General features: G+C 43.9%; 1 protein-coding gene across 1 annotated transcript in view; it reads left to right on the forward strand.

Moving 5' to 3' along the window:
• Nucleotides 1-934: 934 nt before the first annotated feature.
• Nucleotides 935-19,865, forward strand: part of LOC146207908 (transient receptor potential cation channel subfamily A member 1 homolog) — a 31,931-nt gene continuing 13,000 nt past the window's right edge. Inside the window, exons 1-10 of the mRNA XM_084591547.1 lie at nucleotides 935-1,280; nucleotides 3,300-3,474; nucleotides 8,168-8,244; nucleotides 9,415-9,594; nucleotides 11,345-11,539; nucleotides 12,985-13,093; nucleotides 15,360-15,555; nucleotides 16,409-16,592; nucleotides 18,796-18,903; nucleotides 19,529-19,617. Of these exons, the coding sequence (XP_084447673.1) occupies nucleotides 1,188-1,280; nucleotides 3,300-3,474; nucleotides 8,168-8,244; nucleotides 9,415-9,594; nucleotides 11,345-11,539; nucleotides 12,985-13,093; nucleotides 15,360-15,555; nucleotides 16,409-16,592; nucleotides 18,796-18,903; nucleotides 19,529-19,617 (1,406 nt within the window). The 5' untranslated portion in view covers nucleotides 935-1,187. The remainder of the gene's footprint in view (nucleotides 1,281-3,299; nucleotides 3,475-8,167; nucleotides 8,245-9,414; nucleotides 9,595-11,344; nucleotides 11,540-12,984; nucleotides 13,094-15,359; nucleotides 15,556-16,408; nucleotides 16,593-18,795; nucleotides 18,904-19,528; nucleotides 19,618-19,865) is intronic.

Below are 19,865 nucleotides of genomic sequence, written 5' to 3' on the forward strand. Positions count from 1 at the left end.
CGCGCTGTAGAATTTTTCGTCTTCTGCAGCCGGTCCTGTGCCAGCATAAAATATTTTGCAGCGTGACTAGACGTGACTGTGAATAATAAAACAAAAGCGTAAGTAACCTCAAACCGTTAGATCCTGTTTGTTTACGCACTCAGACTGAAACTTGTGTAATCGCAAGAATATACTTGTGATCGCACCCCATGCCCGGCCACATAAAAAGAATAGACCATATTCCTAAAGAGAAGTACACGTTGGACCGCTACGCTAGAGTCAGAAATCATTAGTCCTGCTGCGACGCACAAGTGAAGATAGCTTTTTCTTCTTTTCCTTCTGTTCCAATAGCCTCACTGCCTGTTTTTCTTTTTACCCAAATGTACGTCGAAAGTAGAAAAAAAAAAGAAATTTGTTTAGCCACCTCTGTAAATTAAACTACTCTTTTATTTGCTTATACATCCAAATTTTAGAGCATGTATCTGTTTTATGAATTTCAACGGGTTCTTTCTCTGAGTCGCTACCTTTGCTCACTTAACGGTATCCCTAATCAAAATGTTTTTGATGTGTTGAATATCACCTTGAGGCGCAAGAGAAAAATATATAAATAGAATATCGCTTGCCAAATGATCGCCGTGGCTTATCTTTTATTCAGCGGCGTCTTCTTCTCACTAGATCGCGATTGCTCAATACCTCCTCACTTGCCTCTAGCGCCTTTGCATGGCTCCGCTTCGCAACACGTTCGGAAGCGATTTGCTAGAGGTCCCCATTTTCTCGACTTTCTTTTTTCACTGCGTCTTCTTGACGTCTACTGATGGGCCTCGTGCGGTATTATCTCGCACAGCGTTGCTTCCAGCAGCACCGTTATCTCATCGCCGCTCTCTCTCTCGACTCCCACGCAGCTCGACGAGCTAACATGCATCGTTATCGTCACACTTGGGGAAAAGCATTCGCCGCTTCCGTGGGCTCGGTAATCTCTTTGTGTACGTGCCATCTCTGCGTGTGGATACGCCTTCCACTGCGAGCGGCGGCTAGGTGCGCATAGCGACGACTCATCGGCGGAACGTTCGACAGAATGGCTTTGTCGCCTCCGCAGCTGATGCTATGAGTTTTGGTGGCTCGACCACCGGTGCAGTGCCCTTGCCCACGTCTTGTGCAACAACTCGTACTGGTGGGCGTGTTCGGCCCTGAGAGGGCTAGGCGAAGCCATGCCACTCTTTCCCAAGCGACAACCGTCGCTTCTGGCTATGCATCTACCCCTCAGGTCTACCAAGTCGGTGCCCAACATGGACCTCTTCCAGGTTTGACCCTTGGCTTCCGCGAAACTTTGGATTGTGGCCCTCCTTTTTTTAGAAACACTTCGCTGCCTTCTTATCAAGCCCTTCAATGTAATTTCAATTGAGCTTGCTTAACATGGGTAGTTTGGTGTAAAGTGATTGTTAACAGTCGGTATTCCGTGGGCGGAGGCAGGGGATAACTAAAAGAGGTGATAGTGATGCCAAGAATCGTAGGGTAGTCTGTTGCAAGTTTGTGTGGTTATTGTGGCGAACATGACGCGCGTAATAAGGAATTGTAATCTTAGCTGTTGAGAATTCTTGTCTTGGGCACAGTGATGCGTTTAGCCACCCGCGTGTCGTCTTCTGTCGGGCTGTTCTTAGCTGTCCACGTGTAGCAGACAGGGCTGTGCTTTTCTTTATTCTGGTTTGCCGACAACCCATTTACATTGCGATTCTGGACATATGGGGTGAGGAAATGAGGTAACAAAGCTGTTGTTTTGCTGGTCTTTTAAGCATTCACAAGAATGGTGTAAAAGTTGTCCTTCAGGGCCTAAACATGCGAGAGCGTTGGAATGTTTGGGATTTATTTTAATATCCGCCCATCTGATCGTTGGTTCGTTCGTTCACTCACTCACTCACTCACTCACTCACTCACTCACTCACTCACTCACTCACTCACTCACTCACTCACTCACTCACTCACTCACTCACTCACTCACTCACTCACTCACTCACTCACTCACTCACTCACTCACTCACTCACTCACTCACTCACTCACTCACTCACTCACTCACTCACTCACTCACTCACTCACTCACTCACTCACTAACATTTTAAAGCCGGTAAGACCCCACGGAAAATCCTTTGTCGCCATTGTGAGCGAAAAATCACGGCATGACTCAGGTAGGTGGTAACAAGTGGCTTACATGGTCGTACATTGAGGTCGTAGTGCTGCCTGACATAACACAGCCATACTATATGACCGATTCAGGTATTTCCTTTCAGATGGGAAGGTGAGATCAAGATCAGCATTACAGGGCCCTTGGATCGTAGGTATACACTGCTCCTAGGTCACTCGGGTACTTTCGCACAGCCTGGTTATTGGGGGCTTTGTATCTATGTCGAGTAGGCTTTCACATAAGACTGTACACTAAATATATGTGCGAGTATATACAGCAACGCCAATGTAGGCGAAAGAGGATCTGCAAAGAGAATTTGGAAACGGGAGCCTGTGACGCTGTTAATTAAATTGATACTGAATGTGCGGGGATGAACTGTCCCCGCTACTTTCTCTTTCTTCTGCGCCCAATATGGCTGCTATTGCGGCTATACCCAAAACGTAATCAGCAGCCTCCTAATATTCTACGGGGAAAACGCGAACTTGCGTCACCCTTGCGGCAACCATGTAAGCTTGAGATAATGCCTACTTCTTTACCTGCTAAAGAAACACAATGATCCAAGAGTCAAACGGCGGTCAAAGGGTTCATATTATTTTCAAAAACCCTAGAATGTCTAGGCTGCACCATACCCCAGTAGGCGAGCCTGTCAACACTTCGCCTTGAAAGCTTTGTTTATGCAATATATTCTTATGGAATATCTATTAGGTCGCGATAAGCCTAAAGGAAAGGTGCTATATCTGAGTTGTTATAAAGCCTGCTTTATATTTCAAGTTACGAATTTATTTATAGTGTAAAGAAGAATCGCTTATGTTCGAGCCGCATGGCCATATTTAAGGGCACAACAAATCACAACACAACAATGCACGGCCGTCGCCTAGCGCTCCCGTCTGGCTGGGATCGCTGGTCTCAGACTGCAGTTTGGCCTGCTTCAGTTTCCAGCTTTTCCAAACAAGTCCCCCATTTAATGTACTGCAGGAAGTGCCTTCCATACGATGAAATACCCGCGAGGAAGCACTTTCTCGACTGCCTTATTACCCTGACCTCTTTTACACGCTCATTCCCGGCAACGCGCCTTTGAGGCCGGGTCTCGTTGGAAAGTGTCGCGGTGCCATAAAGATACGACCACTGCTGCACGGGGTGCAGGCGATCGCGGAGGGCAAAGATGCCGTCCTGAGCCACTACCTCGAAGACCTGAGCGACACTATACGGAGGCTGAAGGTCAATGACCGCGACAAGAACACCGGGGCATCCCTGCTGCACCAGGCAGTCAAGGTCAAGAACCCCGCCATCCTGGATATGCTGCTCACATATGGGGCTGGTAAGTTCACCTCCAACTGAGGGTTAGTAACTTCAAAAAATACCGTGCACTATATTATTCATTCCTAATGAATACTTTCGTTATAACTGAGGTCCTGGCTATTAAACGTACACAGGCGGCCATATGAACCCAATTCTCAACTCTGTGAGTTTTAGTCTGGGAAGCGTCATTGTTCCCTTCCGCTATACCCCTTGAGTCATCTTCATCCACCGTAGGAAGGGTGTCTACGTAGCTTGTGTGCTGACTTGTTTTTTTTTTCCAGGAATAAATTGACTTTTGGCTCTTCACGTAGCAATAACTACATAGTATGCCCCAAGCATTTTCCTCCTTTTTGAAACGCATTTATTATTTTATTGACATCGAAAATGTCAGAAGGGCATAAGCGCTGGATATGTACTCCAAGCTGCGTAGTTCATCATGCATGAATAAGCCACAAGGAAGGAGAACGTCTTGGAATTGTTTTTTCGATTTGTGCGTTCTGGATATTTTCTTTGCGCAGTAGTCATTATGTGCGTACAATACCTTTTCTGGGTGATCTATTTCATCGCGTAGTCTCCCAAATACAGCCACAGAAACCAAAAAAGCTCCCTGAAACTCGGTCTGTTAGAAAAGAAATGGTCCGATTCGTTAGCAAACGGCGAATAGGAGCAGAAACGAAAGGCCGATGCTAGGGTTTTGATAGCGGAGAATGTTCACACAGTCTGCACAGGGAAGCTTGCAAACCCTTTTGAGAGCACAACTGCAACGGGATTTTTATTCGCAGGCTTTCGTCGTTATGGGCATCTCTTTCTTTTGTGAATTACCCGTTGAATCATTTGGTATGAGTCATCGTAAGCGGCTTTGCTCTTCATCGCTGATATTCTTTAGTATACGCTCAAGAAGCAAATTTTCGTTAATGTATGGGAAATGTTGGTCGTTTCTTGATAGCCATGGAGTTGGAAAGGAATAGCTAAAGGGTGAGATAAGGGGGAAAGCAAAGTAAAAATTTTGTCACTTATCAAATGAATTCGTAAATGTTACCACATCACCATTGCACGTGGTGAGAATGATTCGCAAAACAAGTTGCTTCAGAAATGAAAATGGAATGCCTACGTGGTACGCCAGCTGAATGGGGTTTAGTGAAATTATACACATGATTTGTAACAACAGCACAATTCTTAACTGCTAAATATAGCTGTATTATGATATGTAAAAAAAGGCTGAGATGCCTGACGGAGATGAAAGAAGATATTAAAGCGCGCTTGTTGCATGCAGCAACACAACTTTAAAGCCAAGATCGCTATAGACGCTAAGAAAATGGCACCAATACCATATATGTGCTTTTTTTTCTGCATTCTTAAAAACGCTTCGTAAAAGTTCCAGTGACTTCTGAAAGAGACTTATGCACTGCAAATCCTATATGCACAGGGTGAGTGTAAATGTGCCTCTTAAGGAAAACTTCCCGTGTTAAGACTATAGCGTACGAAGGCTTCACGCACCACTTTAAAATTTGCATATTCCCAGATTCGGCATGCGCATCAAAAAGTACTGCCAGTGAAAGATCTCTGAAACACGCGATAAGCAAATGAACCCACGTTTACATTTACATTGCATTATACCACCATCTCGGTGAAACGCGAGCACGTAATCCGCTTTTTCTCACACCGTATTTCGCGTAACAGGTCTTGCTTGACCTTCGCCAACTTGGCATCCCTGCTGGTTATAGGTAGCAACTTTCGCGCGCGTTCTTTTTCGTTCACAGTGGTGGCTCGATGAGGATGGCTAGGACGAGTTTGTTTCAAGACCTTCCACAGTGTGAAAGGCAGAGAAAAACGTGACACGCTGGTAGAAAACAATAGCCGCATTTATTGTTGCGCATATTGATGGCCAGCATGACGTTATTGTCTCCTTTGCCTCGTTAAACGGAGTAAGGACACTGGCAAGCACAATGAAGAAACGTATTATTCAAATGCTTTTGCAAGTCAAATCTTGACTCCTTGCATACGATTTAAGCGCTGCTTTTGAAGTCACCGAATCGATACAAATAGTTCTTTTTTTGAACAATGACGAAGCACCGTCCCTGCTCGTGACGTCTTGTAAGCAGAAACAGAACAGCAATAACTTCAGCGGCAAACGAAAGAGAACTCTCGTGAGCCTAACCATGAAATATCTATCGTATTGGGCTAGGTTGTTGTTTCGTGCAGAGAAAAAAAGGACTATAGTAACTTTTCTGGTGCATGTCGATTAAACAGTGCTACCTTTCAACAAATTCGAAGAAAGATTAGGATACTTCCTCATGCAAAATTTGAGCTTACTTATGTAAGCGTTTTTGCGACATTTAGAGGCAAAGAATATGAAAGATGCTCTTACATACACATGCGCAGGTACAAAGCACACTATATTTTTTCTCACCAGTCAAGATAATTTCCGATAAGTAAAAGAAAAGCCACAAGCGAGCTGTGCCGAGCTCTGGGCTCTCCTTTCTCTTCTGAAAAATATAACTCTACTCCCGACAATAATGTTTTCTCTCTCTCTCTCTATCTCTCTCTCTTCGGCTCGTGACTCTTTCGTTCGGTTACACCGACAAGGGCGACGCAGCTCGACAACCGAACGGGCACTTAAGAGTCGCGTTCTAAAAGACAAAATACTGCTGGCTTTTATGAGTGCCCCATATACCGTGCAGAAAGACAGTGTCTCTGCCATGCGCTGGAGCGTCTAGATGGACGCCCACTGTTTGAAATCAAGATTCTAGGTCACTGGCCGCGGCGATTGTTGGTGGTGAAAGCCTCTCAGGCACTGCTCCGCTTCATGACAACCACGGGCCTGATCGATAGGTTGTGACCTTGCTGTTATGTGACGTGATATGATTGTGACGTGATGTGACGTGACGTGATATGGCTTTGATGTGACTGTACCCACTTCACCCATCCCTCTCTTACCCACCACTTTTATATCCACTCACCCCCTTCTCCCAGTGCAGAATAGCAAACCAGTTTCTTTTACCGGTTAACCTCCCTGCCTTTCCTCCTCCTCATCTTCCTCCTCCTCCACTTTTGTCTTTGACAAAGGAACAAAAGGCGTATCTCTTTCTTTAGCGTCCGATAATTATGTGCATAAGCCTAACTAGGCTTCACAAATTTAATGCGTATATAGGTTTTCTTGTCTTCCTGTCTGCAGCGATGTGCAATCAGGGGTCAGAAAAGATAGGAGGAAAAATTACACTATAAGCGAACTCATAGCTGGGTTTCTACAGCTACCTTATCATGCTTGCTTTTGTCTGTGTCACGAGCTTGCATATCTTATTGTTCTCTTATCCTTTTAGGTATTCGCGGCATTCTCAGCAGTTGTCGTCGTTCGGTGAACTTAGAGGGGATTTCACAACTGCACCCTTGTCAAGCCCTTGTGCAGTTTTTGTTGCTTATTCATGCTCTCAGGATTTATTACATGGCGTCAATTATGAAGCTCACAAGATTAAAGTAAAACTATCTTATAAAATGATAACTGGCGATGAGTGCTGTACAAGCGTATACGTTACCAGCAGTATAGGAAGTTATCCCGCCCGTCGGAATGGTAGCCATTTTGTGGGGCGTGAAGCACGGCGAAAGACCGCAGACATATATATATATATATATATATACGAAAACCGTATCGTATATATATATATATATATCGTATATATATATATATATATATATATATATATATATATATATATATATATATCAATTAAGGGGAAATGAGGGTGCTCATTATAATACATGAAGGAAAGAAGCCAATAGTCGGCGAGGCCAAGGAAAGCGTTGGGGATGGTACTTTTATGTCTTTTTTTTTTAATGTTTGCTTAGATAATCACAGAAATTAGTAATGTAATCTGTTTAGGGGAAAGATAATTAAACACAAAGTAGAAGAAAAAACAACGTGCCGATGGTGGGGAATTATCTTTCCCCTAAACAGATTACATTACTAATTTCTGTGATTATCTAAGCAAACATTAAAAAAAAAAAAAAGACATAAAAGTACCATCCCCAACGCTTTCCTTGGCCTCGCCGACTATTGGCTTCTTTCCTTCATATATATATATATATATATATATATATATATATATATATATATATATATATATATATATATATACGAAAACAAAGGTTTATTTCCGACGTTTCGGCCGGGGCCCGGCCGAAACGTCGGAAATAAACCTTTGTTTTCGTTTGTGCGCCCCTACCTCATCTTATATATATATATATATATATATATATATATATATATATATATATATATCTCCGGCTTATCACTATCTGCTCCGGCTTGCACTGCTGAAGCTGTGTTCTGCACCACATTCAGAATGGTGCCCGTGACGTCACTTGAGTGCTTGTTATACGAAATTATGGCTGTGGAGCTCTACATGCTTTATACCGACAGGAGTGGACTGCAAAATGCGCTGCGATGGAGGTACTTTGTAAGTAATGTTTCGTTCTTTGGGTGGCACTACACTAAGATAAAGTCCGTTTATTGCTAGTTCAGGTTAATAAATATAAACTGTCACGGATAAGGCTGCTCAGCTGCGTTTTCTGGTATATCTCTCGCTCGAGGCCTTCCTCAGCGCTTGCACAAGAAAGCAATGAATAAACAGTTGGTCAGAATAATGGTCGTCATTATATGATGTCACTGCTTATATATTTTATCTCCTGAAATCTGCGCCTAATTGTTCCTTTAGATCCAAATGTGAAGGACAAGATGGGCTTCACACCATTGCACTACGTGGCCAAGTTTGTACGGCCGGAGAAGAGAAGGGTAAGACCTCCTTGATTTCAGGACCATTCTGTGCCTTCCCATCACTCGCGATTCCCCTTGTTATTTTCGCGGCGCAGCCTAATTTTGCACAGGTCAAATCACTGCTCACAGTTTCTAAAACAAACGATCCCAAGAGGGTGGAAAGGACTGCTTTCTTGCCAAATCATTACTTCAATAATATTGTTTTCCTCAACTCCCTGTGTAGAATATAAAATACAGAAAAACCTTCCCACACTCTTTATTTTGAACTTCCACTGGTCAGTGCGGTTTGAATATATTTTAAATTCACCATATTTTCTTACCACTTTCCTATAATTCAATTCTTGAAGCTATTTGACGCAGACATTATTTTCGTTCTGTAGACTCTGCATGCCATAATATCGACCGTTGTGAAAGGGCCCAGTGGTAGATGTTGCTAGCAGGGTCGCATAGGGTTTGTGTAGCTCTGTATGTGCGCACTTGGAAAAGGTTAAGCGAAGCCAACGTTTTCAGTTACGCTCCGTTTTTAAAACTGACCTCACACTTGGGAAAAAAGCTATCGACTACCTCTACTTCGACTGCAGAGGGATACGACACCCTCGTTATCGACACCTGACGACAACTTCGATAAAACTTATAACCTTACAGATGTGAGAAAAATTCCCCTCGTGGTGCCAAAGATGCAGAACAGACAGTCAATACTAGCAACACTGGATATCAGAAAACACGCAATACTAAAACAAATTAATAAAACACTCAATAAAATTTGTGTTTTCTGCATGGAAGTAAATAAAGGGAAATACTTATGTAAACGTAGAGAATTCAAAGCTCCAGTAAAGGACTGAAGAAAACATGCCGAGAAGGGCACTTAAATTTGCACAATATAGTTTAGTGTTCATCAGTATGACAGCTTTCCTGAACCAGAAACTCAAAATGTTTGATATAAAATCCTCTTAATTGAATTTACATAACTAAATAACCTAACCATACGTAATTATACTGTCATGCGGGCATAATAAGCAGGTATTCTTCAAAAATAGTTTAGAAGTCGGAAAACACTATGGTTTATTCTGTCTTTTTTTCTCCTACTCGTTGCGAAAGTAGTTGAATGAGTAAGGTGCCCATTACAGGCTTATAGTGCAATTTTTGAAAAACACTTGTGAACGCTTGTTGGACCATATGACGACGCAGAGCATCATCTTGGCATGCGAGGACTCGGCGTCGCTGGTGATCCAGACCCTGATGTCTGCCCTGGGCACAGGCGCCAACGCCATCGACGCCTGGGGCATGACTCCGCTGCACCACGCAGCCCTTTCGGGCAACAGTCACGTGGTGCGCTGCTTGCTACCCTACACCAGCGTCGACAAAGAGGTGAGCGCTCTCACCACGGCGATGAGACCACTTTGACCCGCCTAGCGGCATGAGGCTGGAGATACATAAAACTAAACATAAAATGGCGATAATTCATTTTTAGGAAACTGGTTGGATGAACTTGGAGGAGCATATATGTGTAAGAGCACAGTTAATCAAAAATTAATACTACCGCTGAGATGAAAAAGACCGAAGGGAGTTATGACAATTCACGTCCTGTAAATCAGTTAAGATCTCCTGGCCTGTCAATTTCATAACGCCGCATTGCACAGACTTCAGTTATACGGAACTTATTCTGGACCTAACGCTTTCAAATGGCCCTCCTTGTTAGCACTGGCCGCACTAATGTATCTTAGTGCCACTTTCGACGTCCGCAAGCTCAGTAATTCCGGACACGCGCTTCAGGCTTGCAACGCTGTCACATCTTGCGAATGGCGTTGAATGCTCAAAATCATAGTGGCACTTTCGAATGTTCAGTAAATCTCATGATTTTCTATGCCCATCCGAAAGAGCTCCCTTAGGCGCGGGCAGCATTTCATTGATGTTTGCTTATATATATATATATATATATATATATATATATATATATATATATATATATATATATATATATATATATATAGTGAATTTTATTTATCAGAAATTCTGGTGGGTCACCTGGGATAAAAGCTAAGGTCAGAATTAGCAACGATGAGGAAGGATCTACAGCGATAAATATCATGTTCGCGTAGAATCTCTCGCAGCTGTCCAGTTTTCTGAAAATCACGCGGTAAAATATCTCTGCTGAGTTACGTGTCCACTGCTGGCGTTTAACAGATGACGCAAGTTGGTGAACGTCTAGAGCAGCTGGGCCTTAGTCAAGGAGACAATGTCCACTATAATCTGTAATAACTCTTTGGAGCACTTGAACACTGTCGGATTGAATTAAGTGCGTAGGGATAAGTAGGCGAAAGAGTTGCATCTGAAGTCTGCGACCACTTATTCTGCTCTTTGTCAAAGGAATCCTTTGCTACTCTACTGAGGGGGAAAAACTTTCATGTTCTGAGGTATCTGCTGAAGCGCACCAGTTGAAAGGCGGCTGTGGCATGAACTTTTATCCTAGCCTTATGGCCCATTGAGGAGACACTAAGGGCAAACTGAAGTGACCTAATTTCTCCGGGGGATAGTCGTGACAAGGAAAGACGTTGACTAAAAGAAAGAGCACACAAAACTCCAAGTTTTAATAATTACCCGACCGTAATGAGTGAATAACTGCGTTGGTAGGATATAGGCGCGGCGTGGAAAGACGGGGACTAAAGAGAGAAAAGAAAAGAACTTCCAAGTTTTAATAATTGTCCCGTCGTAATGGCAAGGAGGCTGCTTTCACTGAAAAGGAAACGTTTTATGAGTGGATCAGGTTGAATAACGAAACACCGGTACTTGTGGCACCGGCTGTTTTCTCCAGAAAACTGCTTTGACATCAACACAATTCTTTACGTTTTTCGTGCCACGCTTCTCGGCTGTTCACTTCAAAACAGTGATCCTGGAGTCATTCTCGGTCTTTACGTCCCGGGCTCAAATTCAAGTCCGAAAAAGAAACATTTCCTCGGTGAATCCTATTTTTCCAAGAATAAGTGAGTTGTTTTGGTGCGCAACGCACATCATCGCAGTCCTGAAAGAGCCAAACTGTCATATTTTACTAGGGGGAAAACGGTGTGGAATTGCCATCGGCAGCCCTTTGGGCATCCTGAAGTGAGTGCGTCGCGTGCAGGTGACGGACAAGCAGGGCCGCACCGCACTGCACAACGCGGCCACGTTGGGCGACGCAGAGGTGGTGCGACTGCTGCTCAGCCACGGTGCCAACATCCACGCTGTGGACAAGAAGGGCCTCACGCCGCTACACATCGCCGCCAAAGAAGGAAGCCTGCAAGCCGTGCGGCTGCTCAGCGAACAGATACTCAAGGAGGCAAGCGTCACCCGCTCTGATGGGGTGGTCTTCCACGCTTATAGTGATTGACTGACAGTGTGGTTTGTACTATCGGCCACAAACGTTCACGGGACGTGAGCCAGCGGGAAAATGTTTATTTCGGCGCGGTTTTACAATTCAGTCGCCCGAGATATGTCAAGGTCGGATGAGATGCGCACTCTGCACCGGCTGGTAGCAATGACATGCGACTAGGTTGCGAGGCGCGTAAGAAAGAACCCAACAGCCAACCAATTCAAGGAAAAGTATAATTAAATGTTCTTCCTTTTCATAAATGTGAAGAAATAATTAATCGATTAATTGTAACTAATTACTGCTTACATTCATAAAAAGAAAAAATATTCCCCTTTGCTTTCCTTTTTGTCAGTGGCTGTTGATTTTTTTCTTATTATTGCATAAAGAAGCCAATATTTCCCCGCATTTGTTAGAGATCCCCAGGCAGAACTAAAGGCTTTTTTTTTTTTCGACAATACACCCGTCTCGTGAACATTTGCGGCTAACAGTACATCTTCAAAAGTAGCCAATCATGTAATCTGCCACCTTGTGAGTTTTGAGATGCAATAGAAAAAAAAAACAAATAAATACGCATCTGTTTTCCAGCGACCACAGCAGTACGCTCCTCATTCCGCACTCGTGAAGGCTAAAGTACGTTGTCGTGTTAGGCCCACTTTTTTGACAATCACGAAAGTGATTAACGAAATTAAATAGACGCGAACCTGGTGAATAATAAGCGCTAGACTGTGAAGATGTGTGAACAGTGTTAGGAGCATCGCTCGTGCTTCTAAAATTTTGCGTAGAAGTCCTGTTGCTGGAAGCTTAAGAATATTGTCAGCTGCAAAGTACATCGACCATATATGCCGCGAAAAAAGTGCCTTAATTTGGTATTCTACGCGCACAGCAGTGAGCCCTGTAATAATAACCCGCGCGCATTGGGCGGGAGAAAATTCATCTCTTGCCACAAACTCGTAGCCCTTCAGTTTCTTCTCATCTCGCCCTCGTCGACGGCAATGCTTTTGTGAACGCGTATAGTTCATAGTTGACTTGATAGGAAGTAGCTAAATTAAATGAAGCCATAGTGAATTTGGGCGTTTTCATTTTAGTACGCGAAAATTCATTTTCTTCTAAGGAACGACTCATTATACTCATGCATTTAACAGCGAGTAATATTCAAATTTCAAAATAATCAGTGCGTGGTCGAAGGCGCAGACAAATCGGCACACGTGAACGTTTTGCCGTCATTCAAACGTGCACTTGTCTGCGTGTTCTGACATGAAATCTGGATTAGAGTGCACTCTTAAGTTATCTAAAATAAGCAGCGAAGGTTAGGTATGCTGACTTTATAGTCCTGCTTATGCGATATGTTGTTCCATAGTTCTGGTATCTTCGATGCCCACTCAGTCGTTCCTCTCACTTGTGTATTGTCGCAGGATAACCCCGTCGTGCTTCTGTCCAGGAGGGACAAGCAGAACATGACTCCCCTTCACTACGCCGTTGAGAACAACCACATCGAAATCGTCCGCTTCCTCCTAGAAAAAGGTTCGCAGGCTGGCATTCTTTCAACGATATCAAGATTTCTGAACCTATACATAGCGTGAGGATATGAACGACATGTGGAGCAACAAAACGTTCGCTAGTACATTTCTTGCTTCCATTAAACATGAAGCTGTCATAAACTCTAAGAGTGGTTTAGATACAAAATTGGTGTTCAAAATTTAACATGTGTTGACATCAATGTAGCAAGGTGAGAACGTACACGGTCGTCCACTTCTGCCTATAACACAGTAACTGCTTTCAAAGCAACAGTGCATACGACAGGGGCGCTTATCGAAGCAAGATGATGCAAGCACAGATGGGCGCGGAGGTTGTGCTGACTGATTGATAAAAGGCTGATTGATTGATTGATTGATTGATTGATTGATTGGCCGTCACTTAGCTTTATTGCTTGGCTGGGTGGGACGCAATGACCCTTTGAAGATAATGACCGTGTTATAGCTAGAAGTGGACGAGACTGTATGTACAGGTGTGGACCAAAGTAGACAGAGCTCGCAATTTCCTTCTCACGACTTTTAGTTGGTGGCTAACTTAAATTGGCCGCCATAGTAAGCGAAGAATGGAGGATAAGCCATTACGCTTTCATCAGGGCAAATAATGCGTTCTTATGTGCGTACAGAATGTGTAATTGCTTTTGGAACGAAAAGAAAGCGTGCTTCGTTTATTTATGTCTGCGCTTGTACAGCGAGTGTTACACGGTGTTTTTACTTTGTTAGCTGCTTAAGCTTGTCAAATCAAGTCAGACTGCGGTCGATAAAAGTCCTTGCTAAAGGAGTGTACAAATTGCACAACCGTTGACTACACAATATGTACTCATCAGCTGTGTGGCCATCAAGAAAGGAGGGAAGCAGCTATATGGGTTGTAAGGCTGGTCTGACTGAGATCCATTCCATATTCAGTCGCATTTATAGTAAAATCAGCCTCATAGATGTTCCAGGAAAACCTGCAGTCTTCCGGGCGGTGAAAACCTTCAGTGCGCTTATTAGCCATTGCCCCGCTGCGCGATCGCTCCTTTCTTTTTTTTTTTTTTTTATAAAGAAAGTCAGGGAGTGAAAGTGTTGACACACCCGGGCAGAGATGATGATATTTAGGCAGGGTTAGTATACAGACCTTAATTTAGGGTTGCTTTTGCAGAACCCTCTCTCTCCCTTCTCCTGTTAATACTGAAAATAACGGTAAATAAAGAAAAGGTTGTCATCATTGCAAGTTATGTAATAAAGTCAAATTGCTCGGCTCCTGGTTTGCGCACACGACACATGGCTTTAATCAAAGTGACTTGAAGAAATGAACACGTAGCGTGATCTTGTGGTTTCACTTCGCATCCGGCGCTGTACTTGCATTACAATAGGTATTTTATTTGGAACTATAACATTCTCTAGTACGCGCAGCAGTTTAGAATATGAAGGCAACTTCACTGTACTCAGTCAAGGCGGCTAATTTACGGTAAATGTTTTAAGCATAAAAGGAGCACAATGTCGGCCTCTGCCCTCCCAATAAACTCGGATCAATCGCGCAAGTACCGTCATTTCAGAATAACGTGTTGCCAACCAGCAACAGATAAATGTTGGCATTACCTCACTGCTTTCCAAGCGGTCATTGCTGCCACACTTTTTTATTTGCTTTTTCTTGATGTTAGTTCTTTGCTTACTGCTTGCGACACACGAAGCTTTCACTTCGATGCGCCAGACTCTACCATAGAGCTGTTGCACGATCAACCATAAGTGGCCGTTCAAATGGGACTAACATTCTGAGATGATACAAGCTGGTCCCCTTTTCGACGGCTAAAACGAAATTCCCAAATAAAGTGCACCCTCTATCGCTTCGAAATTAGATATTGGACCCAGTATTTCAGGCGCCGCAACTAGAATTGCTTTTCGTCTTGTTTAAAATGCGCTAAGTCAATAACGGCGGGTGTTCTGAAGGCGGCGCAGGTAAGGCATACTGGATGCGAAGTAGTTCACTTTTTGTCAGCATATGTTATCCAGTTAGATAAATTATGCGCCAGCATGACTGTCGTCTACAATCATGTGTCATCCCCCCCCCTCCTCCCCGTCACCCATCTTCCTCCTCCAGTCAGAACAAGTTAACATCAATCTGTAAAATCTTTGTTTTTCTTCAGATAAAGGAATAATAATGCAAAACTGCCTAAAATGCGACAAGAAAACGTGAAGCGAAAAGCATGGAGAGCCTTTGACTCCAGCTTTTAAACGCTAGGAGGAAACTTAAATCGGGCGGGTTCTGGCACGCGCAGGCGTGGACCCGAATTTCCCATCGTTGACGGGCCTGACGCCGTTGCACCTGGCAGCCATGCGAGGCGGCGTTCCCATGTGCGAGCTCCTGGTACAACATGGCGCGAACACCGACGTGCTGGCAGACGGCAACAAGACACCGCTTTACCTGGCAGCCACCAACGACCGGCCTCTGATCGTCGCTTTCCTCCTAGACCAGTGAGTGACCGTCATTCTGCTGGCCGAGCTAGGTGCGTTCGGGAGGTGTTTGGGAAAGTGAGCGTGATTATAGGCGACCACAGTTATCTGATATGACGACACGGTCAAGGAATAGGGTGCTCAAGATGTCCTCCTGGAGCTCGGAAGCAATTACATATGAATGTGAAGTAAAGCGAAACTTTAAGAGGCTTTGAAACCTAGTAGTGGTAATATAATGGTAATACTGGTAATATTGCATTGGTAGTGGTAATATAGCGGTAATATTGTAATGCAAAAAGAAGAAAAAGCGGAATTGAGGTGGTCATCGTGAGTATTCCAGGGAAATATAAAAGGTCAGCGTGGAGCCTACAATCTAAACATAATTTTTAACAAGAGCTTCTGGGGTCACTCGAAACCAATTTGACCGCCGGCAGCTGGAGTGTTATATTGAAGCTAGCTCGAAAAATATTATTGTGCTGTAGAGAGAACTTATGGCATACATATTGCTCGTGGATATTCTCTATAGCTTTAGTGAACGCTTTTCAAGGACGTCAAAAAAAACTACAGGTCCCCAACAAATATAAATGCTCGAGCATTTATAATTGAATTTTTGCACATGAAGCAAATGGCTGCAAAATGAAAATTACATATTTTCCTCCGAAACTTTGCATTTGGAGCAGACTTCGTTCTGGCAGCTTTATTTCCCAGCCACGTAGGTGTGTTTTGTAAAATGATAAATAATAAATACCCATTTCGTTGAATGATACTAGATTACCTTATATCTCACATTCACATTCATCTGAAAAGGTGAAAAATTCATATTTTTTTCATTATCAGCGTTTTGATCCTCTCTGCACTTTTTCTGTTGCACAAGGGGTGCGGGCATCGAGGACCGCGATGTAGAGGGCAACAGCCCGTTACTGGGCGCCGTGGACAGCGGTAGCGTGGAGGTGGTGCGCCTGCTGCTGGATCGCGGCGCCGACGTCGAGTCTCGAAACAACGACGACCGAAACGTTCTCCACATGGCCGTGCTATCCAAAAATGAGGACGTCCTCCAGGTAAGGTCTGCCACCTTAAGTTCTTAAGTTGGCTTACGGGCGTGGTTGCAATGCTTGATGGCAGATCTGCGTAGCGGTAATGAAAAGCGACTGAGACATCAGGGAGATTTAGAAGAGGTTGACCAGATCAGTCAAAGTTATAGGCGAATAATGGGGTGCCAGTGCTCATGCGCATAACGATAAAGCCTACTGGATTTCCGAATGAGGTGCGCCCTATTGACCCCCAAAAGAACCTTTGCCCCCAAACACCGGTCGGCAAGATGGCAATATCGGCGAAGCAACGGCTTTCACCACCACCAACTCACGTTTCTGCTTCCCTGTCTCGCATGTGCTGTGAATGATTGGGGAACGAAGCTTTATAATTGTATCAATGTGCTCGCATCACAATTTTTATTTTGCGCTGAAATTATCTAATCTTAAGATTGCTCCTGTATTTGGAAGCTGCTAGGCTTTACAAGTGGGCGTTATTTGGTCGCCATGGAGACAGGCCGCCACAAAGCGCGCGATGTTCAAATAGCTCAGTTTTACTGAAAAAGTAAAGTTTAGCAAGCGCTAAATGTCGCATGACACGCTGTTTTCGATATCTACGACTGCTGTTTGCTTACTCTGGGCTAAATGACATAAACTCAATTTGCGAAATTTACAATCTTCTGTTCTACTTTTCACAGACAGGGTTCTGCGAGCGGCTAGCGTAATCCAGACGCGGCCAGCACCCTACGCTAAAGCCGCGCCCGCTGAATGGCCATGCTAAAGCTCTCCCGAGTGCACAATGAGAGGGCCACCTTACACTCAACAATTAAGGGGTCCCAAGCTTGTTTCTTTGGTTCTATAATACCTGTATTGCATTGGCACTATCCCATGGTTTGAGAAGATTTCTCTTGCACCCTCGCTGTGCAGCCAATTAGCTTGAATAGCGAGAGCTATACATGCGACGTTCTTTAAAAAACTGGCGATAGATTTGCTACGGGTGAGAGTGCTTCCTTTGTTGTCTTTTGGCAGCACGTGCGACCGTAAGTCATCGCCAAACGCCTCGAAATGCTTCATGAGCGATTCGCGTTGTCGGGAGGTGAGAGCCAGAAAGCTTGTGAGAGGGGGGAGTGAATATTGCGAGTCTGCTGAAACGCGTTGCTTAAAATAACCCGCAAAGACCCTGCGAATGAATATAAACACGGTACTATATAATTATAAATCTGCACAACGTGCATATATTGCGAGGTTCTCGCCGAGTTTAGCGCATTAGACGACGTAGCGCTCTAGTCCATATTTTGTCGTCTGCACAGATCGAAAGAATTTCATGTGTCACTATTTTGAGGCTAATTACTAGTTATATTTTGCCCCTGTATGTTGCCACGCCCACGGGGTATGGTCTTCAATAATCTGGTCCTACTATATCAGCATCTAAAGGATCTGAGATGAGGGTGAACTGAAGTTGGCCTGTATGAATAGAGTATGACATTCTGAAACCAAGCTGCTCCTTGCTTTGGGACAGGAGGGTTGATAAGTTCGAATATAGTGAAAAAGAAAAAAGAACTACAAGTATCGTCACTTATTGGCCGATCCCGCAAGTAAAATGAATGCGCGACTTCGAACCCACGGGCGGACCTGTGAGACTTTGTTACATGGTCGTCCACTTCAAAACAGCCACAAACTCATCATTTTGAGCTTAAATCAAGTCGTGGCAAAAATGTTTAAGTTCTATTCTCTCACATATAACTCGACCTCTTGCTCCAGATAATTGTTGCGAAATATGTGTGGCAGTTTTTTTGTTTTGTTTTGTTTTGCGTTTAGGTGGTGGGGTTCGTTCTTATTTTTTATCTCAGTGGGTGACTGTTTTTGTTTCGTGTGTTTGAGTATGACTTGATTTCATTGCTGGACTGTGCTTTCGCTAAGACGTTTGCCAAATTCTAATTTCGGAAGAAAACATTCTTTATTAATTAGCCGTGTATGTCTGCGGCTAATAAAGGGTTGTACGAGATTGATATAGGTTGTGTGCTTGGGTGCAAAGGAGAAAGTTTGGTTCGTTATGTTCGTATTACCCGTTGGTAGCATGCGCCCTTATTGTGTTCTCACTTTGCGCTGTCCTCTCTGCGTTGTCGGTCATCCCAGAAAAAATCTTGATTCTATTTCTACATACACCAAAAACTCACAAAAATCTTATTGGCGTTGACCGTTTAATCAGGTCTGCTTGCCTTACTTTTCGTAGGTGCTCCTCGGCGTCAAGGGATCAGATCAGCTGATCAACAGGAAAGACTGTGATGGGGACACTCCACTTCATCATGCCGCTCGGAATGCTTTCCTCGATATTGTTCAGGTGAGGAAGGTCTCGAAGTGTTTGGCAATGACCCCGAATTAATTTCCATTATGCCGCATCCAATTAGAGTGCGGTGTTGGCGGCCACATTTATTAGCGCGGTGGCAGTCGGGCGCTTCCACTGAGCTTGGCACCCATGATGTGTTCGTCTCCGCGCGAATCCATCGCTTCGTCCTCGTCTTGCGCGCTTAGGCGATGGCGCATACAAGTGTAGGACATCGTGTGCTCATCCGTCAGACGCTGTAGGAGTTTATCTTTGACACCCTCTTAATTTTCGTCTTGTAGCGTGTCCGACCTTCTAGTCTTCAACCTCGCCAAGAGAGCTAAAACGTTATTTTTTTTTCTTTTTTTAACACGAAACGTGTCAGCACTGGCATTCAGTTTGTAATTTTTAAGTTCGAAAATGTTCACCTTTCCTCCTGACCGATGAAAATAAATTTAATGAATTAAGCGACTGCTCTGGAAGAGCTGGAGGAATGATAACTAAGCATGGAGTCGAACCTCGTTCCCAGGCGTATATACTACGGAGAAGTTTGAAGAGTTTAACATGGCTTAGTGTGTCTACTGGCACGGAGCCTGCAGACAACATTCTGGTTTTGTTCACTGAGAATATGCTTTCTTTTCAGACTCTCTTAAGGCATGGAGCAAAACCGTCCGCGAAGAACTCAAGCGAGGAGACGACCCTTCACGCAGCATGCCACTATAACTATCCAAAGTAAGTAATGAGGCTTATCGTTTAGCGGGCTGACCTTATCAGATTGAATTCCGTTGCCAATAGGCGACTGCATGTAAAATTTTATTTATGTATTTCGAACGTACTGCTAGCCTCTTTCGAAGCAGTTGCAGGCTTTGAGTACATCATGATAGTTATTTTGTAGCATGTCACAACCATGTAACATGTTGTAACCACTAGTGAATAAAATGGGAATTGAGTAGTCATCATGCGCGGTAATGTCAAAGTCT

This window comes from Amblyomma maculatum, chromosome 1 (assembly GCF_055883805.1).
Source record: "Amblyomma maculatum isolate TAMU_Amacu chromosome 1, ASM5588380v1, whole genome shotgun sequence".
Taxonomy (NCBI): domain Eukaryota; kingdom Metazoa; phylum Arthropoda; class Arachnida; order Ixodida; family Ixodidae; genus Amblyomma; species Amblyomma maculatum.